Source organism: Vombatus ursinus, unplaced genomic scaffold, assembly GCF_900497805.2.
Source record: "Vombatus ursinus unplaced genomic scaffold, bare-nosed wombat genome assembly UNPS02014782.1, whole genome shotgun sequence".
NCBI lineage: Eukaryota > Metazoa > Chordata > Mammalia > Diprotodontia > Vombatidae > Vombatus > Vombatus ursinus.
This window is the reverse complement of record NW_020954560.1, coordinates 1765660-1789466: the sequence shown is the minus strand read 5'-3', so window position 1 is coordinate 1789466 and position 23807 is coordinate 1765660. Positions and strand designations below refer to the sequence as shown.

At 38.1% G+C, this 23807-nt stretch overlaps 1 protein-coding gene across 2 annotated transcripts in view; it reads right to left on the bottom strand.

Annotated features, from left to right (window-relative positions):
* TBX15 (T-box 15) overlaps nt 1–23807 on the bottom strand; it is a 152957-nt gene that overhangs the window by 52503 nt on the left and 76647 nt on the right. For both annotated transcript variants that reach the window (XM_027866767.1, XM_027866766.1), the window contains exon 2: nt 8802–9015. In XM_027866767.1, the coding sequence (XP_027722568.1) occupies nt 8802–8893 (92 nt within the window). In that variant the 5' untranslated portion in view covers nt 8894–9015. The remainder of the gene's footprint in view (nt 1–8801; nt 9016–23807) is intronic.

The window sequence follows — 23807 nt, the reverse complement described above, 5'->3', positions numbered from 1 at the left end:
TTCTTGACTGAAAAATGGGGATGATGATATCAAGCCTCTCTGCTTCCCAGGGTGATTTTGAGGCAAGCACTTTGTGAGCTAGAGGACACTATATAAATGTGGAATCTGGTGGATATTGCTGCTGCTGCTGCTGCTGCTGCTATTTTTGTTGCAGCATTTGGTAGCTGTTCTACAGACGCGCTGAATCGACGAAGAAAGTCTCATTCTAAATGGTCCCTTGAGGAACGAAAGGTAGCAACGAAGGCACTGACATCCCTTCCCCTTAACCAAAGTGCTACCAAAGTTTAAGAAGAAGCATAAAACTGTCAAAAAACATGTCTTGCTGATGACCTTCGGACTCTGTCAACGTGTGCGTCAGGGCGTCAGGGGAGGAGCAAAGCTGAAGCGTAATCAATGGGGAGTGAACTCAAGCCGCCTCAGGCAGGCCCTTGCTTCAGCCGCAGTGGCTTGAAAAACTTGACAAACTGAGCAGCGTCAGGATGTGGCGCTTTACTCCTCCTCCCATCACTGGAGCGAGGTGGGGGAGGGAGCAGCCCCTGAGGAGGATTAAGTTCCAGAAATCCCGGAATCAAGCGCACCATTCTTCAGAGAAGCACAAGAAGCAAGAAAAACACTGAGCTTTTATTGTACAGAGCCCATTCAGGAGCTAGGCATGAAAGGGATGAATGAGTTTTGTGGGAGTGTTTATGCTGGTATGAAAGGGCATTAGGTGTGGAGTCAGGGATCTATCTGAGCTTAAATCTCTACTCTGACACTTACTGTGTAGTGACTATTCCCCACTTAGTTTCCTCATCTGTAAAATGGGATACAAATACTTGAACTCCCCACCTCACAGGGAGGTTATGAGAATCAAGTGCATTGCACGAATTAAAAGTACTGTATAAATATCAGCTATGTTTACACCACTTACTGACTGTGTGACCTTGAGCAAACAACTTAATCTCTGCCTCAGTGTCCTCATCTGTAAAATGATAATAATAATAGCACTTGCTTCTCGGTGTTGTTGTAAAGTGCTTTGCAAATCTTAAAGCTTTATGCAAATGCTAGCTGTCATTTATTATTATTATAGGATGCCATACTTTATGATGACTTGGAATTGGGAGTTATCACATAGTTCGCATATAGTGAGTGCTTACTATGGGTTCAAGTTCTACCTCTGGACCATACTGGCTGTGAGAGTTTAGACAAATCACTTCACTTCTAAGTGCTTCCAGGTAATTCTCTAAGATGATAAATTTCCATACAAACTTTCATGCAAATCACTACTAGTTGGGAGAGTTTCCTCACTGGAGGCTCCCTTACATGGAAAAAAGCACAGGTCTGAACCAAAAATTAATTTAAAAAAACATTAAATTCAGCTCTCTATGACCTGTGTTCATGTTAGTAGATGTGGACTGAATACCTGACTACCATCAGCCATCTTGTAGCTGTGTGCCATTGGTAACAAGTAGTGTGAACATCTCCATACAAAACTACTATCATTTCAATATATTATAAGATCTTTGACTATACTTAATAGAAATTAGTGGTTCACTTACATCTTCATCTATTTACTTCATATATGAATATGTTTATTTTGGCTGTGGATGTATGTTCACTAAGCTAACAATTTTTAAAAATTAAATTTTAAGTTAAAAAAAAAAGATCTTTGACATTATCAGTGTGGGTATCCTTCCAGTAATGCAGATTGTAAAAACTAACATTTTAGCTAAAGGCTTCTCAAGTTACTGTGGCCAAAATAATTCACCATTTCCTAGCCAATACTCTATTGATGAGGCTCAATAAACTTATCTAGAATAGTCCTTAGACAACAGATACAAACCATTGCTGGGCCCACACTTGAAACCTTTCCAGGTTTATAAAACCAGTCAGACCTGAGTTTTCCTGACATAATCTTTAGGAATACAAAGTTGCCTCCACACTATAATATGGCATCTGAGGACTCTATAGAGGAAACCAATTGGCATCACTAGAGAAATAACTCTGAGCATATGTTAGGAGTTCATCATATTTGGCAGTTAGCACAGGGGTTATTACCTTATATTAGTTTTGTATGTATCTGTAATTATTTATTTGTATATATGTTGCCTCTCCCATTAGAATGATAGTTCCTTGAGGACAGAGATTAACTTTTCTCTTCCTATCCTTAGCACTTGGCACAGTGCCTGGCAACGAAGTATTTAAGAAATGTCTGTTGATTGATTGAGATAGTTTTTATGACTGTTGAAAAGAATAAATACAATATGTCCATTCCTTCCTACTCAGTCACTTACTGTCTGTGTAACATTGAACAAGTCACTTCACTTTCTCACCTGTAAAATGAAGTTGGCTTATGTAGCCTGAAGTTCATTCCAACTTTATATCTATGATCCTATGATCTATAATTCAAGAAACTTTCCTTTTTTCCTGCTTTCTAGAAATATGCATAAAAACACACAGACTTATTTGTAGTTCAGTTGTTTTTTAGTCCTATCTGACTCTTCATGACCCCATTTGGGGTTTTCTTGGCAAAGATACTGGAGTGGTTTGCCATTTTCTTCTCCAGCTGATTTTACATACAAGAAAACTGAGACAAACAGGATTAAGTGACTTGGCCAGTGTCACACAGCTAATAAGTGTCTGAGGCTAGATTTGAATTCATGAAGATGAGTCTTCCTGACTCCAGGCCTGATGCTCTATCCACTGTGCCACCTAGCTGCCCTTAGAGTTTACACACACACACACACACACACACACCTGGTGAGGATTGTTCTTTTTATTTATTTTAAAATGTCCTGTCCAAAGAACATTTGGTGTTGGTACATCACAACTACTAGTCAGTGTCTCCAAATTCACTACAGGTTACCAAATTAAGAATAACTGATTTAAAAGAGATCATGTTGTATAGTGGAAAGAGAACAAAATTGGACCTCAGAAGATCTGAATTCTGGTTTCACATCTGCCATTTAACAGCCTTGTGATATTGGAAAGTCACTCCTGCAGCAGCTACCTCACCTGTAATGTAGAGGAGGTGGATAATGGCATGCTTAAAATCCCTCCTAGCTCCAAAATTCTATGGCTGTCATAGAATTTAGAACTGGAAGAAACCCTCTAACCAAAGCCTCTCTTTTTATATGTAAGGAAACTGAAGAATACAAAGGGAAACTGACTTACCCAAGGTGACAGGAATATTAAGTGGCAGATCTAGGTATTTATCCTAATGAAAGACATTATAAGTGAGAAGAAAATCATCCTCGATGGAAATATTAGCAGTAAATTCAATGAGTACTGTCTGAAGTTCATTCTTGCCAGTTCCTGACAATGAGAGATCAAGGCCAGAACTTTTTGACTTTTATAAATGATAGAAGCACTGTAGTTCAATAGACCATATGATAACCTGGAAAGTTTGTATCTGAATTCACATAGGAGGAAGAATATTACTACTAATAGCATCTTACATTTATGTAGGGCTTTTAACTTTTTTCAAAGCATTTTCATGTAATATGAAGTAGGTAAAATATACTGTTCCCACATCACAGATGAAGAAACAGAGGCCCAGAGAAATTTTTATTTCTTAAAAGTTACATAGCAAGTTAAGTAGCAGGATTCAGGGTAGTACCTAGGTCTCATAGCTACCAAACTGAAGTTATTTCCACTAATCTTAGCATCTTGAGGAAAGGTTCCTGAAAGGGAGAATCTGGGAAAGGATCCAAGATGAGATGAGGGATCCAAAGCAATGAGTAAAAAAGGGGAAAGGAGCACTCTGTAATGAGAACACACAAATGGGTCATGGCAGGGAGCTGCTATATCAAGCAAATTTGTCAGAGTTCCACAGGGTGGGGGGAAAGGGTAACACAGGGGGTGTCACTATGGATAGAATGCTGCATTTGGGGTAAGCATACATGAGTTCAAATCCAGCTCCACCACTCACTATCTGAGTAATTGGTTAAATAATTGCTTAAACTTTCGAAGCCTCAGTTTCATCATCTAAAATATGAAGTGGTTAAACCAAGTGACCATTAAGGTCCCTTTCAGGTCTTGAGCTATGATCCTATGAAGGTCAGAACTGACCTAGATTCTCCTTTCCAATTGAATATTCTACCCAGAAAACGTAATTGTAAACTCTACAAGTAGTTCATTTAAACTAAATTCAAAGTGTGGTGCAGTAGAATGAACACTGGACAAGAGCTCTAAGGTCTCAACTCTGCCATTAATTTTGTGACCTTGGGAAAAATCATTTAACCTCTTTGAGAATCAGTTTCCTCATATGAAAATGAGAAGGTTGTATTACATAAGCTCTAAGATCCCTTTCAGGCCTAAAAAGTCTATTAATTTTAACTTCTTAGATCAACATAAAAATAACAACTCACATTTACATAGCACTTTGAGTTTTTAAAACTGCCTTCCTCACTACAGCCCTGTAGTGAAGATAACAAAAGTCTTATTATTCCCATTTTACACATGAGGAAACTGAGGCCTACAGAGATAAAGTAGTTTATCCATGATTATACTTCATGGTGGTAAAAGTCAGATCCAAGATTAGACCCAGGCACCTACTGCAGGTCCAGTGTTCTTCCAACTACTTCACAATACAAAGAACCCACCTATCTAGTGATTTAACAAAAACTGCTTTTTCCTTTTCTCTGCCCTTTACCATAGCATAGCAAGTGGAGTAAAGTGAACCTTTCATACTCCACAACAAGAGCTTGGGGTTTGATTTGTATTTTGTGGCTAAACTTGGATCAGTCTTTTTTGTCTTCCAAACCCATCTGTCCCCATCACAGCTTCTGTCCATGGTGCTGATCTCTTTTTCCTTCAGTGAAAGCAAAGGAGTTCTTCAGTGATTCTGAGCCAACACAAGTTTTGACTAGGTTATAGGAAAAGTCACATGGACATTAAAAAGCTCAAAAGGCATGTAGTCCCTAAGGAAAAGGAATGCTGGAACTCTAGTGCTGAGAAATTGTGACTAAAAAATAAAATTACGACAAAGGGGAAATGACCAGAAGGCATGAAAGATGAAAAGTTAATGGTAGCTGTCCAAATGAAATTCTAAGAAAGTGGAAAATTTTCTTCAATATTTGAGTTTCTATTCAGGCATCAGTAGGAACACTAATATTTATGGCAAAGGACATGCTCTATTTCACAAATTCAACAATCCAGCCAAACAATACTACTTATTATTCCCTGATTTAATCATACCCTCTCTTATACCCAGACCTTTGTTCACACTATTATCCAAACCTAGAATGCCCTTTTCCTCAGCCCCAGGCCAAGAACTAAAGGTTCCCTCTAGTTCTAATTCCAGTGATCTATATGACCCCTGTACTACCACCCTAATTCTACTGTGCTTTGACCTTTAAGTAGCAGTGTGATATAGTGGAAAGACTGTTGGCTTTGGAGTTAAATAGACTTAAGTTTAAATCAAAGCTCTGACATTAACTGGTTGTATGGCCATGAGGAAGTCAACTAACTTCTCTGAGACAATGTCTTCAACTATGAAATTTGAGTAATTATACCTAACAGGGTTGACGTAAGAATAGTATTTAGTAAACCTCAACTACATATGAATTACAGTAAGTGTCAGTCTCACTCATTCCTCAGGGCAATTCCATGGGGAATTAGGACTGAATGTGGAAGTTCAGGTAAAAACATACACCAAACTTTTCAGGGTATTGTTACCCATCTTAAGAAAAATTAGTTCTTTGAAATTTCAGGTTAGTGCATCATTTTCGGTATCATATATACAGAAGTACTAGAAAAGCTTTGATCATGACTTTGCCAAGCCCTACACTGTCTTAGCTGCTCACCCTTCCAGCTAGAAACAGTAATGATCATGATGATGATGATGATAACTCCCACGTGTGTAGTGCTTCAAAATTCATTGGAGTTTACAAAGTATCTTTCTGACAACGCTTTGAAATATAATATCAATAGATAGCATTTGTATAACACTTTAAGGGTTGCAAAGTGCTTTACACATATCAGTTCATTTGATTCTCACAACAATCCAGTGAGGTACATATTGTTATTATACTTATTTTACGGATGAGGAAACTGAGGTTGAAAGAGGTTTAATGATTTGCCCAAGGTCACACAGGTAGCAAGTATCTGAGGCAGGATTTGAACTTAGGTCTATCTTGTCTCCAAGTATCAAACTCCATCAACTATTCCATTTAGTTCCCTGTAGTTGTAATGAGATACTTCTCTAGTGCCTGTACTTGCTTCTCAATTTGTGTCATAAATATGGGATGCCCACTCTTGAAAACTCCTATTCCATCATCAAGTAAATAGTGCAAAATTTAACTTGCTCTCTCCCAGGTTATCAGTGGTCTCTTAATTGGTAAATCTAATCCTTGTCCTTCAAGATGTCTCTGTAGCTTTGGACATTGCTGATTACTCACTTCTTCCAAACACTCTCTCTCTTCCCTAGGTATTCATGACATTGCTCTCTTCTAGTTCTCCTCCTACCTGTCTGACCACGCCTCAGCCTGCTTTGTTGTATCATCTGTGTCCCTCCACCCCTGCATGGATGAACCTCAGGACTCTCTTCTAGTTCCTCTTCCCTTCCATCTTTACATTCTCCTTCTTGGTTATGTCATCAGCTCCCATAGTTTCAATATTGCAGATGACTTTCAATCTACATAAGCAACCTTCATCTCTCTCTTGAGCATCAATCTCCCACCACAAACTGCCTACTAAACACTTTCAACTGAATATCTCATAGGCATATCAAATTCAACATGTCTAGAATGGAATTCCCTGTCGTTCCCCATTGAACCTATTCCTCCTCCTAACTTCTTTACTTCTATGAAAGATACCACCATCCTTCCTGTCATGCTGAGTCATCCTGTATACTTCCCTCTATCAATTCTACATTCATCACATTTCTCAAATCTATCCTTTTCTCTTAACTCACACACCTATCACCCTAATTCACATCCTCATCTCTCACCCAACCTACTGTAATAACCTCCTACTTAGCCTCCCTACCTCCAGTCTCTACTCCCTCTACTCCCACTGTACAGTTGCCAAACTAATAATCCCAAGCACAGGTATGACCACTTCATTCTCCAGCTCAAGAAGCTTTAGTCACTCCCAATCACCCCTAGTATAAAATGTAAACTTATCTGACATTTAAATCACTTCACAATCTGGCTTTTACCTGTCATTCCAAACTCATTTCATGTACCTTCCCATTCAATCCAAACTGGCATATGTAACATCCTCTGTACATGAAATTCTATCTTCTGCCTTTACATAAGCTATCTGTATGCCTAGAATGCTCTCCCTATACATCTTAGCCTTGTGGAATCTCCAGTTCTCTTAAAGATTCAATTCAAGTGCTACCACCTACATATCTTCCAGATCTAATTTTTACTGCCTTAATCACCTATTCCCCCAAATGTTTTGTAATAATTTTGTACAAACTTTGCATTTAGTTATCTGTGTATGTGTTGTATCTCCCAGTGAGATGTAAGCTCCCTGAAGACATGGACTGTTTCTTCCTTGCCTCTATATCCCTAACTAACAATACCTGACACATGGTGGATGTTCTATAAATGTTTATTGAATTGAATCAAATGGTAATCTCCACAGCAATGTGCTCTTTTCTTTTCCCCTCTCTCCAAGTTTGCTTCTTCTAAGAAGCTTTTTTATGATAATATTCACCTACTTCAAATTCCAGGAGGAAGAGGACAGTCATCAAAAAGAAATACAAAATAAATTAACAGCCAATGTGTTTGTCTGATGTGTCTGTGACTTTTTTTACCCGATTCATTTTGTATTATGAACCTCTATGGAAGGAGTAGTTGTGTGGGGCAGTGAATTTTTTGGAGTGTCCAGTGGCTCTGGACTCAGAGGGTTGTGTGGTGTGTGTGTGTGTGTGTGTGTGTGTGTGTGTGTGTGTGTATGTACATGTATGTGTGTGTGTGTTCAGTATTTTTCAGTTGTGAATCAGAGGACCTGTGTTCAAATCCTACCCCTGATATTTATTATTTGTATCACCTTGGGCAAATCATTCATCATCCTCCCCGCCTCATTATTTTCATCTATAAAATGAGGGGATTAGATTAAATAACATCTGAGGTCCTTTTAACTCTAAATCAATGCCTTCTGATCTTTAGAATGAGAACTAATTTTCTTTAAGGATGCGCTCTCATTGGCAAGACAAATATAAAAGAAATATGAAAACTATTCCAAGTTGGTGTCTATACCAATTCACAAAAGAAAATTGGCTATAGAAACAAATACTTACCTCAGAAATCTACCCTTAGGCTGTTATAAAACAACTGAACTAAGATTACAATTATACCTGAAGGTTAAGGTGTACTTGTGAGTATAAATGTGGTTAACATCTGGTTGTTCCCTTAAAAACAATCATTAGAATGATAATAAAAACCTTACTAGCTGTGTGACCCTAGGTAAGTCACCTAACCCCAATTTCCTCACCAAAAAGCAAAAACAAAAAAAAATTATAATAAGAACAACAAGAAAAAAATTATAATAAGAACAACAATAAGAATATTATTTTAGAAAATAATAGGAAAAAATATTCTAGTGCAGAAAATGGAGGTCAGTCTTAGAATTTTAGAACTGGAAGAAAATGTAATGATCATCTAGTTTTACCCTGTCATTGTACAGATTAGAAAACTGAGGCCTGGGGAGGTTGAACAGCTGCATGCTTGATGTTTTATATGTCATTGGTGTTACCACACACCAACCACAATCTAATAAATGAAAAATGTTCCTTCTTTTCTTCCTGGGTCATTTCTTTGTTTCTTTGTTTGTTTTGCCCAGTCATGACTCCCCTGGAGTGTCCTTACCTGCCAGCCTTGGTAATGATCATCTCTGTCCCAATGTCATGGAACCTTTTCCAGAGGTCGGCACACTGGAGCTCAACCTGTATCTCCTCCATGGATGAAATGGGGGGAGGTGGGGGACCAGGAGCACCTGATGTAAGATCCGGGTGAGACTCAAAGGAACAAGATGTCCTCTCCGTGAGCACTTCTGTGTCTGAACCAGTGCTCTGCTCTGAGTCTGCAAAACAAACACCAAACCATAGGTGAGAAGTTCTCATAGCCTTGCCTTATGATGGAGGGGATGGAAGGAGGGCTGAATGAAAGAAATCGGGACGCTCCAGAGCATGGCACTCAGAATATTTTTTTATGGTCTGTTGCTATAATTTATGGCCCAGTTTCAGGTTTCATGTTTCCAACATGACATCTGGCATTTTAGTAAGTTTTAGCAACAGCTGAACAAAATTGTCCACATCACAAGGCATAAAGAGTAGCTAATGTCATTGCATTGGAAAGAATGAAGCATAGGGCATGGGGTAAGCAATTAAATACAAATCAAAAGAAATGTTTTAATTGATTTGAAAATAGGGTTTGTAACCTATATAAACACTTTACGGGGTGGGGGGTGGGACAGAAAGGGCATGCACAGAATTCTCTTGCATCCTGCTCAATTGGAGCCCAGTCTGGGCCACTATGGGTAAATTAGCTCCTCTACACATTATCCCCCACTGCAAGCTTAATGTCATGAACATCCATACAACATAGGATGCTTCAGGGCCTTCAGACATCCTATGTAACATATCTGCTTGTATAAATTCCATTTTCTGAAGGAATGACCTTTTATGGAAGTCCAATAAGGTCATTTTTGATGAAGAAAGGGCTGCTGGCTATTGCAAGGCTAAGGGGGCAATAAACATATGGAATTCGTTACTTGGGAAGGCTGTTGAAACAAAGGGTATAAATGAGTTCAGGAGACACCTAGATTGGTTTCTGAAGTATGAGGAGAGAAGAAGGGGGCCCAAAACAGGAAGGTGGGTCTGAAAGCAACCAAATAAAAAGCTGGTATGCTGAGCCAGATGGCCTTTTCCTCCTCTGACAGTATCATCTGTGCTGATAAAGAGAAGTTGAGGCAATAAAATCAACTGGTGGAGAAGGCTGGGGTCAAGCTTAATAGCAGAGTTGATTTGTGGTAAAATGTAAAGAATGGGCAGTTTAGCACAATGGTACTCCCCAATGGCCAGAGAATCTCAGCATTTTTCAATAATAATAATTTAAATAATAATTCACATTAATATAGTATCTTAAGATTTACAAAGTGCTTTCCACAATGATGACAATTAACATTTATACAGTGTTTTTGAAGTTGACAAAATACTTTACATATATTATCTCCTTTACATACACTAACTCCCAGTGAGTTGAGTGCTATTATCTATTAACCCCCTTTTACAGATGAGGAAACTGAGGCAAAGAGGTTAAGTGACTTCCCTAAGATTACACAGTTAGTGTCTGAGTCAGAATTTGAACTCAGGTTTTCCTGACTCCAATTCCAGCACTCCATTCACTCTGGCAACAACTTGTGAGGTAGATAGTACAAGTAATGATTTCTCCATTTTAAAAAATTCCCCATTTTGCAGATAAGCAGACTAAGGCTGACTTGCTGAAGACTATGCAGTTAACAAGTGTCAGAGCTGAGACTGAACCTGAGGTTTCCTAACCCCTAACTTGTAAGCACCTTTGTGTGGAGGTCCTTTATAGCATGAAGGTCACCATTGGTGGCTATTTTTCTGCTTCCTGGCTCAGGGCCCCCACCCCATTTCCCAAAACAACATCGGTACTGGACAGCCAAATTCTACCTTTACGGTATGCAAGCTACAGCATATCAGAGATGGGTTTATTAGAGAAGCTACACAGAGAATAACAAAGACAATCAAAACCACAGTGTCCTCAAATGAGGACTTCCGGGAACCAGGAACCCAAGGCTGGCCATCTAGTTCCATCTGAGAATGTAGGTTTTTGGGGGCCGGAGAGAGGAGGGAGGAGAAATGATGTGAAGTCATATAATGGTAACACAAGGTAGGAAGAGATGGAGATGAAGGGGAGATTCGAACAAAGCAATATTTGAGAAGGAAGAGAATGCTTTGAAAGGAAAGAATAAGTGAAGATTGTGTGCACATGTACACACACACACACACACACACAGTGTCAACTGAACTGAGACTTGAAGGAAGATAAGAACCCTGAAGAGCAGAGATAAGGAAAGACTATATTCAGAGAATGAAGACATACCAACTGAGGCAAAAGGTGGCATGTTGAATTCATAGAACTGTGTCTATTTGGGTTGGAATTTTAAGAGCACAAAGAAGAAGAATGGGAAATAAGGCCAGAAACGTGGGTTAGAGTCAGACTGCATGGGGGTCATAAGTGAAAGGATGAATAGCTTGAATTTTATCCTAGAGGCAATCAGGAGCCACTGAAGTTTCTAGAGTAACACAGTCAAAATTTTAAAATGGAAAGATTATTTTTTGTAAGCTGGATTGGAAAAAAAGAGAGAGGATGGAAGCAGGTACCAGTTAGAAGGCTGTCACAATTGTGACCACAAGGTGTGGTAGGTTCCTGATATGATATGATATAATATGTCCCTGTCCTTAAGGAATTTAGAATTTAGCTGAGAAAAAAGAAATAATAAAGGAGGAACAATCAGAACAATATAAAAAGATAATATATAGTTAAATGCTAAATATGTGATAATAACTAAAGAAGTCCTCAGTTAGTGGGCAAGAGATATCTAGTGACTAGCAAGCTGTATTTATATCAGTGTGAAGGCCATTTTCAGATGAAGTAATTTACCTCCCTACACTGGGAATAAAACCAAATATTCTTGGCTCCTAGATTTCCACTCCATCTAAAAGATCACACTTCCTCATTGGAAAAAAAAAAAAAAAAGACCTGGTGGGCTTTACATTCAGAATACGGGCTTTATGCCACTTTTGTTACTCTGCTTTGCCAGAGTGCTGCCATTCAGACAAGGGGAACTTTCCAATAGTATATCAATATACCTTTTACATTTTTTAACTATTACTGGATAACGTTATTTGGTTTACCCCAGAGGCTGACCTTGGCCTTTCCGATGAAGCTTTGCGAAGTCCATGTAAGGTGAAAAGTCCAGTTTTTTCCAGTAATAGTTAACACTTATATAGCATTTTAAGGTTTGCAAAGACATGATATATAGATATAGATGTAAGTATAGATATAGATATATAGTCTGATTAACAAGTGAGATAATATTTATAAAACACTTAGTATAAGGCTTGGTATATAACAAGTGCTTAAGAAGAAATGCTTTCCTTCATTTGGACCTCATAACAATCCGGTGAAATGAGTCCTATCATTATGTCCATTTTACAGAGGATGAAACTGGAGGAGTTTAAGTGACCCAAGGTCACACAACTAACAAGGGTCTGAGGTAGGATTTGAACTCAGAACTTCCTGATTCCATGTCCAGCCTCTATCTATTTGGCCACCAAGCTGTCCTCTTATTGTAATTAGTTTCAGATTTGTTATAATGTATCGCCTAATCTTAAAATGGGGGAAAACTTGGACAGGTCCTACTCAAAGCACCCCATAATCAGTACCATCTTCTTTTTCACCTTGTTTCATTCTAATCCCTTCCCCTTTGATTTTCATATAGTCTGCATTCTAACTAAATCAAATTACTTGACATTCACTTTGATCACACTCCATGCTTTCTGGCCACCAACGCATTTGCTCACACCATTCCTCTATAACTGATATCAATCAACAAGCATTAATTAAACAACTCCCATGTTCCAGTCCCTGTGCTAAGAATTACGGGTGCAAAGACAAGAGTGAAACAGTTCCTGTTCTCAAGGAGTTTACATTCTATTGGGGGAAACAGCATATATACATACACACACACACACACACATATACATATATACATATACATATATATATAATGTGTACATATATATATATATAAAATGTTATAAGATATATACAAGGTGATTGGGGAGAAGAAGCCCTAGCCACTGAGGGCATCAGCAAAGACCTTGTGTAGGAAGTGGCTCTTGAGTTTTTTGATAGGTACCTTTCTCTTTGCTCCTTCTCATTTCAGTTGAAATCCTATACTCATCCTTCAAGACCATTCCAAGGGTCATGAGCCCATTGCTGATCTCCCCTTCCTCACACACACAATTCAATGTGGAAACTATCTTTCCTTACTCTCAGGGTTCCAGGCAACTCTCTAGGACTGGAATTTGCAAAGAAGGTGCCAACCTTTATTGGTGGAGGGAACATCCTCACCCACAAGTTCTCTGTACCAAAGAAAAAACTTGTCCCTATCCTTATCCCTAAACCTTGAATAGATTCGTATCACTCTTAGACACTTCTCATGTTATACGTATAAATACATATTGACTAATGTAGTTAATGAGTTCTGCGAAAGGTCATCATTAGGTGAAACATCATTAAAGGAGCACTTAATTCCATAGGAATGATCAATGATGTTACAGTAGAATTTCATAGCCTTAAGGTAATGTTTGTTTATAATGTTATTAATGATTTTATTTAGAAATGCAATTTGATTCAACAAATTCAACAAGAATTTGATTCATTAAAGCCCCCTTCTATATGCCAGATGCTGTGCTGGGAATACAAAAACATAAATGAAATGGCCTCTTTCCTCAGGGAGCTTGGATTCTACATGACAATTATCAAATGAACTCAGATAAGTTAACACAAATGTGCGTAGAAAATAAAGTAACTTATTGTCAGATAGAGAAGCTAGCAATAACTCGGGAAGGATCAGAAAAGGCTTCATGGGGAAGGTAACACTTGGACTCAGCTTTCAATAGTGCTAGGGATTCTAAAACTGAGAATGGAATGCATTCCAGGCATGGAGGACAGCAGCTACAAGGTCAGAAAGCTACATTGGTCAAAGAAATGCTACGCAAGGTATGCCTGTATTTTATATGAGTTATTTTTTGTGTTATATACTTCCCTACACTGTTGTAGCAAAACTTTTTTTTTTCATTTTGTCCCCTCATCTACTTCTCATATAATAGGCACTTAATGACTATTGAACTGAATTGAACTCAAATTGAATTGAATTGATCCGAATGTCACACTGGTAAGGCTGATCCATGAGTTGCCAACCACACTGTAACATGATCATTAAAATTAAATCATGAAAAGAAAATTTATAATAAATTAATAGAATTGCCATGACATTAACAAGATCATAAAACTCTATCAATCAAATTGGAATAACCATGAGAATGATCACTTCTCTTTATCTAGCATGTTATGATTTATCAAGCATTTTCCTGAAACTTACATTGAGAAGTAAGTAGAAGAAGAAGGGGAATATGAGATTTTGAAGAACAGGGATGATTTTCATTTTTATTCTTAACGCCTAATAAAGTGCTTGGCACTTAATAGTCACTTAAAAAACTTTGATGAATCATTTGCCGCATTTTAGGGGGATAGGGCCTGGACCTGTGGTTTCATTGATATTGGGAACTCAGTGATGATACTCTCCATCTCCTAATTCAGGTTGGCACCTTCTCTGTAATTTGCAGTTTTGGAGAAGTGCCTAGGGAACTGAGAGGTTGTGACTTGCCCAGCCAGTTTACGTCACAGGCAGGACTCAAACCCAGTTCTTCCTCGCTCCAAGAGTGGCCCTCTATCCACTACACCCTGTGACTTCTCAGGCTCTATTTTACCGATCAAGAAATGGAGATCCAGAAAGATTAAGTGATCTGTTTATAGCCATGTAGCTATCCAGTGGCATGACCAGAAAGCCAACCCATTCCTTCTGATGCCAAGTCTAGTGAATTTTCCACTATGCTACCTTGTCATATAACAACCGTAGCAGTGACTTAAGTACCAGCTGTTGCAAAGGCTGAAATAAAGGTACCAAATGCATTGTATCATTGCTTATATGAGCGACTAACCCAGACTCAGATACCAAGCTGACGGTTCAAACCAAAGCCATATCTGGGTACTTGCCCAGAGTCTCACGCTTTTGTGTTTCCCAATTATTTGTTTTCTTGACAACTGATGGCTTCCTGTTTTCCAGAGAGCAGCCTCTAAAGGAACCTCTAAAAAACACAGAAAGTCTTGTTTGACAGCTTATTTTCACAAGGGAAGTGTAAAGAAATCAGAAACAGAGGTGATAGAGTTACAAATGGCTATTAAAGTTAAAGGAAACAGGACTTAGGAATCCTACATTAAAGCCAGAGTCAAGAGATCAGAAAACATCATATGAGTCATCGGATGAAATCAGACTACCCACCCACTCCCAGCCCCCACCCCCAACAACCTCCCCAAGTTACAAATTCTAACCACTAGCTTTTAGTGTGACACTGTGTCCCCTTGCATCTAATTTTGTGTCTATAAAATAGAAGTAAATAATACTAACACCTCCCAGCCTTGTAACATATAAGCAAGATTGATCTCTGTTGTCACTCTTACAAAAAATAAAGGGGGGGGGGGAGGAAGAGAAGGTTTGAGAACAGTCTGAGCAGGAGTATCAATAATAATCAATCACCACACAACTACTAAGCATACCATATGGTCATTCTAGGCAAATAGATGGCCACAATACCTCAGTTTATTGAGGGGTGGCTCAACAACCTTAACTATCTTAAGAAATGCAATGGGTTAATCACTGTTCAGTTGATCAGTGATTAGTGAGCTATTTAGTCACTGGATGAAAAACACCAACCCAACCACAAATGAGGAATTTGTTGGCTGCCTGTGTTCCACACAGTACAGGGTGGGGAGGTAAGAAGCAGGTATAAACCCATGACAGAGAGTCAAGAAGCTAGAAGAGAAAGGAAGGAATTTCAAGGACCAAATCCAGTGGTATGATCCAAAGGTCAAAACCAAATCTAGGAAATACTTTTTTTTTTCCAGAACTTTGACTTTAAAGCCAGGGGAACTGAACTCAAATATTAATTCTTTCATTTACTACTTGTGTGACCTTGGACAAGTTTTATTTCTCTGGGCTTACTTGCAGATCTAGAGGTCCAGGGGAAAACATGGTCTGAGGTCAAGATCAACTGGCTCAAAGCTAAGTTTGGCCCACAAAATAAATAAATAAATAAATAAGGTTAGGAGAACAACATGAAGGGAGGAGTATAGGGCAAAGAATTCTGGTGAATTGCTTCACAAGAAGAAATTACCCAAAGTAGTAATAATTTTATGGGGGGGGGGGAGAACACAATTTTGAATTCTCCTAAAGTAATATGGCATCCAACAAAGGTCCTAGTAATGTGGCATTCACAAAAAGGTCCTAGCATCAGCTCATTCCAAGGAACATCTGGAAGGAGATTGATGAAGCCTATATGAAATCTGGTAGATAAATAGCATTTGGTATTGGCTTAAGTACTAAGCCCAAATCTGATACCCAATTAAGAACTTGTTATAAATTATACTGGCTTAAACTTAAATTATGATACCAACATTTGTAAGAGAACAGTAAATATCTGTTAGTGTTGGAAGCTAGGGTCTCTCTAGTCTCTCCAGTTCCATTGGGAAATGAGACTGAGGTAGGCATAAAGCCTGCCAAATGGACTACCAAGAAGGCAATACATGCCTTTCCTGGAGCATGATGCATGTCTACAAGTAGTTTAGGAGATGGGAGACAGAGACAATCCATGGATCGAGTCCCCATGAATTGACTACATATCAATCTTTTGACTCTACCTTCAAGGGAACTCAGACAGCCAACCAAGATGGACTAATGGATCTTCCCAGTCAATCAAGGGCCCACTTGTCCCTCTCTACAGATGACAGGTATTTCTGAGGGAATCTGCTGGCATAGTATGAAGTCAATACAACACCACTCCCTTTCTCTTTATTGGTCTTTCACAGTTGGCACTCTCCCCAGGCTTACCCTCTTTGTATCCCCCTCTTCCTTTCTGTCTATCCCATTCTTACATTCTTACCTCCCCAACCCTGGACCTCTCAGAATATATGAAAAGTAAATCTCCTGAAAAAGGTTTAGTTGTTCCTAGTTTATGTCAAGATAACAGTACAAATAATAACTAACATTTACATAGCACTTTAAGGTTTTCAAAGTACTTTACGTGTCTTATCTCATTTGATCCTCACAGCAACCAATATCATAACAACTATGATAGGTGCTATTATTATCCTCACTTTATTAATGAGCAAACTGAGGCTTAGAAAGTTTAAGTGAATTGCTCAGGTTCACAGAACTACCAAATGTCTGAGACGGGATTCAGCCTTAGCTCTTCTGACTCCAAGTCCAACACTTTACTATGCCATCTAAACGCCTAAGTGTCAACTGAAAGTTATACCTAGAAAATGCCATCATCTTCAGAGCTTCATGCCACAGTCCATTACCTATAATCCCACTGTACTCCATGAATAATTTATTGAAGTCTTTTGGCCAATATCATTATTGCTGGCATGATTATATACCACATTGATCACAAACAATTAACAAACATTTATAAACTACCTACTATGTGCCACACACTATGCTAGGGTCTGAGATACAAAGACAAAGGTAAAACAGAATTTATCTTCTAGTTGGAAGAGATAAGAAGTACATAAATAGGTATATTCAAAACAGATACAAGGTGATTTGTGGGAGAAGGTACTAGCAACTAGGGAAAACAGAAAAGACCTAATGTAAAAGGTAGTGCTGACCTTGAAGGAAGCTAGGGATTAAGCTAATAACAACCCTAACTCAATATTTCTATGGCCATGTTCACACCAAAGACTTCTACTTTTCAAATCCAGTTCCTTAATTCTACTTTCCACTCACTGCCACCATTTTGCAGAAGAACAAAGGTCCATCAATAACATTCCTTAAGTGTCTCCTAACTATATAGCATCCAGTAGTCTATTTCTATCCCCATAGGTGTTAAGTAAAAGGCTTATCACTTTTATACCCCACCCTACCTTTCATATTCCTCGAAACCTTACATGATATCTTCTCATTTTCCTTAATTAAAATGAATTAAAAATTAATTTTGCTTCAAAAGTACTGCAGGAATTTCACAATGCCTCAAATAATTGAAAATTTCCTTGAAGCATTGTAAGCCTAAAATTTGAATTCATCACCCTTTCCAATTCTGACTCCTGGTATTTCGTCTTAAATATATTCTGAAATCTATGTGTGTGTATTTTCTTAAATACATCCCCACTTATGTTCCTAAGAGCCAATCAGCCAAAACGCATTATACATGTTTTTTTTTTATTCTAAAATATTTTTGTTTGGCCAAGCACATCAGCAAAGCTTCACAGTCCACCTGGAAGATCATCACCGTCACCCACATTTGGCTTCTTCTAAGGAAAACCTAAAAAAGAAGCAGGATGGGATGGTATAGTGAAAAAGCCCTGGACTGGAAACCAGGAGACTTGGGCTCCCATTCCGGTTCTGCCAGTGAGTCACTATGTGACCTTTCAAAGTCCCTTCCAGCTCTGAGATTCTAACCTTTCACAGTACAGTTACACAATTCACATGACCATGACATATGTGATCGAACACCTTCTTCTTTTGGATACTCGGTAGGCTTTTTATAACATTGCTTTCTCCTGGTTTTCTTCCTCGCTATCTGACTACTCCTCCTCAGTCTCCTTTGATGGTTCTTCACCTACATTACAGCCACTAGCCACAGGCCTATCCCAGAGGTCTATGCTGGACCTTCTTCTCTTCCTGCTCTAAACTTTATCACCCGGTAACCTCATCAGCTCACATGGGTTTCATGATCATTTCTATTCAAACGTTTCCTAGATCTGTATACCCAGCCCTAGTCTTTCTATCAAACTATAATCATGTATCTTCAACTTCATCGTGGACATATCAAACTAGATATCTCAAAGTCACCTCAAACTCAACCTTCCCAAGACAGAACTCATTATCTTCCCCCACAAACATTCTTTTCCTCTTCCTGAACTTCCCATTTACTATTGAAGGCACTGTCATGCTCCCAGTTACCCAAGTTTAACATCCCAATGTCATCCTCAACTCCTCATTCTCAACCACCAGCATATCTAATCCATTGCTGAATCTTATAATTTCTACCTTCACAGTATCTCTTACATATGTTCCCTTTTCCTCCAATCACGTAAACACAACCCTAGTTCAGGCCCTTATCACCTTTTGCCTGGACTACTAGAATAGCCTTCTGACATGGATCCTTGCCTCAAATCTCTCCCTATTCCAATCCATCCTCCACTCAGTTGCCTAGGTGATTTTCCTAAAGCATATGTGACCATGTCGTCCCCTCATTCAATAAACTCCAATGCCTCCCTACTACCCCAAGGATCAAAAATCCCTTATTTGACATTTAAAGCTCTTTACAACTTAGACCCTTCTTACCTTCCCAGTCTTCTTATGCATTACTCCCCTCTACAATCTAGCTACACTGGCCTACTTCACTGAATCACTGCTTCTCTCATCTCCATGCCTTTGCACTAGCTGTCCCTCATGCCTAGATTGCTCTTCCCTTTCACTTCTGCTTCTTAGTGCCCCTGACTTCCTTCAAAGATTTGGTTTAGATCCCAAATTCTTCAGGGGCCTTTGATGATCCCCCCCAAGCTGCTAGTACCTTTCCCTTTGAGATTACCTTCTATCTATTCTTTTTATATTTTGTACACACCTAATAATTTCCATGTAGTCTCTACTAGTAAAATAAAATATCCTTAAGGGTAATCGTTGAGAGTACGTTGTTGTTCAGTCATTTCTGACTCTCTGTGACTCCATTTGGGGTTTTCCTGGTGAAGATATTGGAGTGGTTTTTCATTTCCTTCTCCAGTTCATTTTACAGATGAGAAAACCGAAGCAAATAAGGTTAAGTGACTTGTCCAGGGTCACACAGCTAGTAAGTATCTGAAGCCAGATTTGAACTCAGGAAGATGAGTCTTCCTGGTTTCAGGTTCAGCATTCTATCCACTATGCCACCTTGCTGCCTCTGAGAACACATGGCAAGTATTTAATAATGCATGTTGATTAACAGTAGGCACTTAGTAAATCTGTCCATCTAACTTAATTAAAGGGAATCAAAGAAAAATCCATACCTACTTTGCTGTGACTCTTAGATTCATGGATTCACAAACGAAAGCCTCATAAATTTCATAACCCTAACACTACAAGTCTCTGCTGTGGCTAAAACTGGACGACTTATTGTAGCTTCTCTTCCCAGGCCTTGAAAGGTACTCTCAGTCTGCTGTTGCTCCATCCTGTCTCTTTTGCTCTACTCTCTCCTTTTATGTCCAAGCCCCACCTTTTGCAGGCCAGAGCTAGACTACATCTGGTCAATACCAATGTGATATTTCCCAATCTGATAATACCCTATAATCAGTCAAACAAGGGCAAGGCTTTGCCAGATCATTCATGTATAAAGATTGTACACTTGACATGTTAAGAACTGCAAAACTTCGCCTAAGAGATTTTCCAAAATGTTAGAATATGGAAAAAAAATCAGAGAAATAGGAACTCAGAAAAGGGAGACAGGGTAAGTGGAAGAGGTGTGACTAGATAACAATTCACATTAACAAGATGCGTGGGGAGGAGGAGGTCATGAACTAAAAGTTCAATATAGATCAAAAATGTAACGGCAAAAAATTCAACAAAATATAAACATAGAAGAATCTTTTTTTTAATATGATAAAAAGCATCCATCTAAACCCAAAATCTTGCTTTATATGCAATGGAGAAACACTAGATGCTTTTACAATAACTGCAGGAGTAAATAAGTATGCTTCCTTTCCCCTGCTGTTATTTGACATAGTTCTAAATATTCTACCAATTGCAAAAAGACAAGAAAAATGTTTTTTTTAATTAAATATAGGCAAGGAGAAATCAAAATTATCTTTTTGATGATCATATGAAGTTTTACTTAGAAAATCCTAGGGAGTCAGCAAAGTTATAATGAGACAATGAATATCTTCAGCAAAGTAGCAAGTTATAAAATAAGCCCACAAAAATCAATAGTATGTCTATGTAGCAACAATATAATTCAGAAGGAATAATGGAAATGGAAGCCTTTCCATTCAAATTAACTACAAAATGCTTAAAACAATCTGGGAGTCAATTTACCCAAGGATATGCAATACCTGAATAGATACAATCATAAAATATTCCTTATAGAAATAAAGAACAATTTTAAAAATTGAAGAGATAGTCACTGCTTGTACTAAAGCCTTTCCATGTAACAAAAATTAAAACATACCTAAAATTAATTTACTTATTTAATGCTATACCAATCAAACTACCAAGGGAATAATCTGCAGAGGTAGACAAAAATAACATTAATTTGGAATAATAGCAAATCTAGAAAACCCAAGAAAATAAGGAAAAAATACAGAAGTAAAAATAAACTAGTAGATCCAGACCTCAAACTATGCTATAAAGCAGTAAACATCAAAGCTATTTTGTGCTCATTTTTTAAAAATACATAAGATCAATGGAACAAACAAGACAAGAAAGAATAAAAAATAATTGAGCTCAATAAATCCCAAAACATAAATTACCTAGGTAGGAACTCCCCATTTGACAAGAATTGCTGGGAAAACTGGAAATCAAAATAGGTGTAGACCAACATCTTATATCATGTACCACAATAAACACAAAATGGACAGGTCACCTGAAAATTAATTATCAAACTATGAAAAAAAAGAGATCCAAATCAAGAACTTTTCACAGCTATGGCTAGAGAATGAATTCTCAAACAAACAAGGGTACAGAGCAACAGTTAATTTTAACAGCATGAAATTGAAAAGCTTTTGCATAAACAAAAGTAATCCAACTCGGATAAAAAGAGAAGTGATTGTGAGGGGGGGAAGGGGAATCTTTGCATCAAATGTCTCTGATAAGGTTCTTATATCTAATAAGTGACTTCATGGATGGTAGGCTGGGCCTGAAGTCAAGAAGACCTGAGTTCAAATCTAGCTTTAGATACTAGCTGTGATCCTGAGCAAGTCACTTAAGCATCATCTGCTTCTGTTTCATCAACCGTGAAATAAGGATAATAATATCACCTACCTCTCAGAGTTGCCATCCTCACAAATCAAATATTTGTGAAGCACTTAATACAATTCCTATCATAGAGTAGGCATTTAGTAAATGCTCATTTCCTTCTATCATTCTAATACAGACAACTCTCAGATGTTCAAATGAACATGAGATCTCATCAGTTTCAGAGTTCTCTCAATGATACAGTTCACAATCTACCCATGCCTGCCCATCCTGTGAGACTCTTGTCCATATTCTCCCAAAAGTTCACCTTAAGGAATTGACCCAATTTTTCAGAAACCTTTATCACCTTCTCCTGACATCAACAGGGAACCAGTGAAGTATGTTAGCTATCCACTGATGAGCATCTGCCCTTCCCACATTTCTAGTCCATTTTCTCTTCCTAAGAAACTAGTGTTTATTAGGACTTGATGAAAACCAAACTATCAGACTCAACTGCTGAGGATCATTTTATGCCAATGGACTTTAAGCTAACAAAAATATATAAGATCAAAAGCCATTTCCCCAAAGACAAATTGTCAAGAGATATAAACAAACAATTCTCAAAAAGAAGAACTGTAAATCAAAACAGTTCTGAGGCTTTATCTCACATCAAGAAAATTGGCAAAGATAACAAAAGATGGGAACAGTCCAAGTTAAAGGCGTTGCTGAAAGACAAGAACAGTAATGCACTGTTGATGGAACTGTGAATTGACCCAATCATTCTAGAATGCCGTTTGGAATTGTGCAACCAAAAAAATATTGTGACTAAAATATCTATACTCTTTGACCCAGAGATTCAACTGATAGATGTTTACCCTCAGAAAGTGAATGATGGGAAAGGAGGGCCATATAAACCAAAACAATGCACTGTTTCTGGTAGCAAAAATGGGAAATAATGACTAAACAAATTGTAGTACATTTATGTAATAGAATATTACTAAGCTTTAAAAAACAATGATTATGACAAATACAAAAACAGGAAAACAAAATATACAATGACTATCACAATATAAATGGAAAGAATGAAAAGAAAAAAAATTGAAACTAAATTCTGCGAAAATACAATGACCAAAATCAGCTCCAAAGAAGAGAAATGAAAAAGCACCTCCTTCTTTTCAGAGGTGGGAGACCATGCATATGGAACAACCACACGTATTGCCAGAATTTTTTCAATGTTTTGGTTGGTTTTGCTGAACTTTTTTTCTCCTCTTTCTTATTCTTCATTGTAAGAGGTGGCTCTCTGGGTGGGGGAAGAAGAAAGGATGTAATGGCAAATGAAGGCAATGAAGAGACAAGAGGTGTCAATAAAATTTTATTTCAAGGAATACAACATGACAGTAGAAAAACCTAACGTGATCTTAGACTTCCATAAGAGAGATATAGTTTCTAGAACCTAAGAGATGGTAGTCCTGTCATATTATGCCCTGGTCAGACCATATCTGGAGACCTGTCCTAGCATCATAGAGCGAGAGCTAGAAAGGACCTCTGAGGCCATCTAATTCAACTCCTTCATTTAACAGTAGAGGAAACTGAGGCACATATAAACTATATTATTTGCCCAAGGTCACACAGAGATTAAGCTTCAGGGATGAGATTTGAATCTTAGTTCTCTAACACCAACATCAATGCCCTTTCTACTGCATGATCCTGCCTCCCTAGTGTTCAGCTCTGGGTAGACATCTTAGGAATGACATTGATAAGCTGGAAAACATCCAGAGAATAAAAATCAGGACAGTGAGTGTCTCTGAGTCTGAAATACAAGATCAATTCTTATAAGGGGTGGCTTTCTGGGTGGAGGAGAGAGCCATAAGAAGATCATTTGAAGGAACAAGAGATGTTAACATCCTGGAGCAGTGAAGATTTAGAGACAGCATGATAACTATCTTCAAGTCTTTGCAAGGCTATCACATGAAAGATGAATTCAACTTGATGTGCTTGGCAGAGTTTTGAGCAATTGGTAAAAACTACAAAAAAGGCAGGTTTGTGTTCTATGTTAGATATTTTTTCACAAA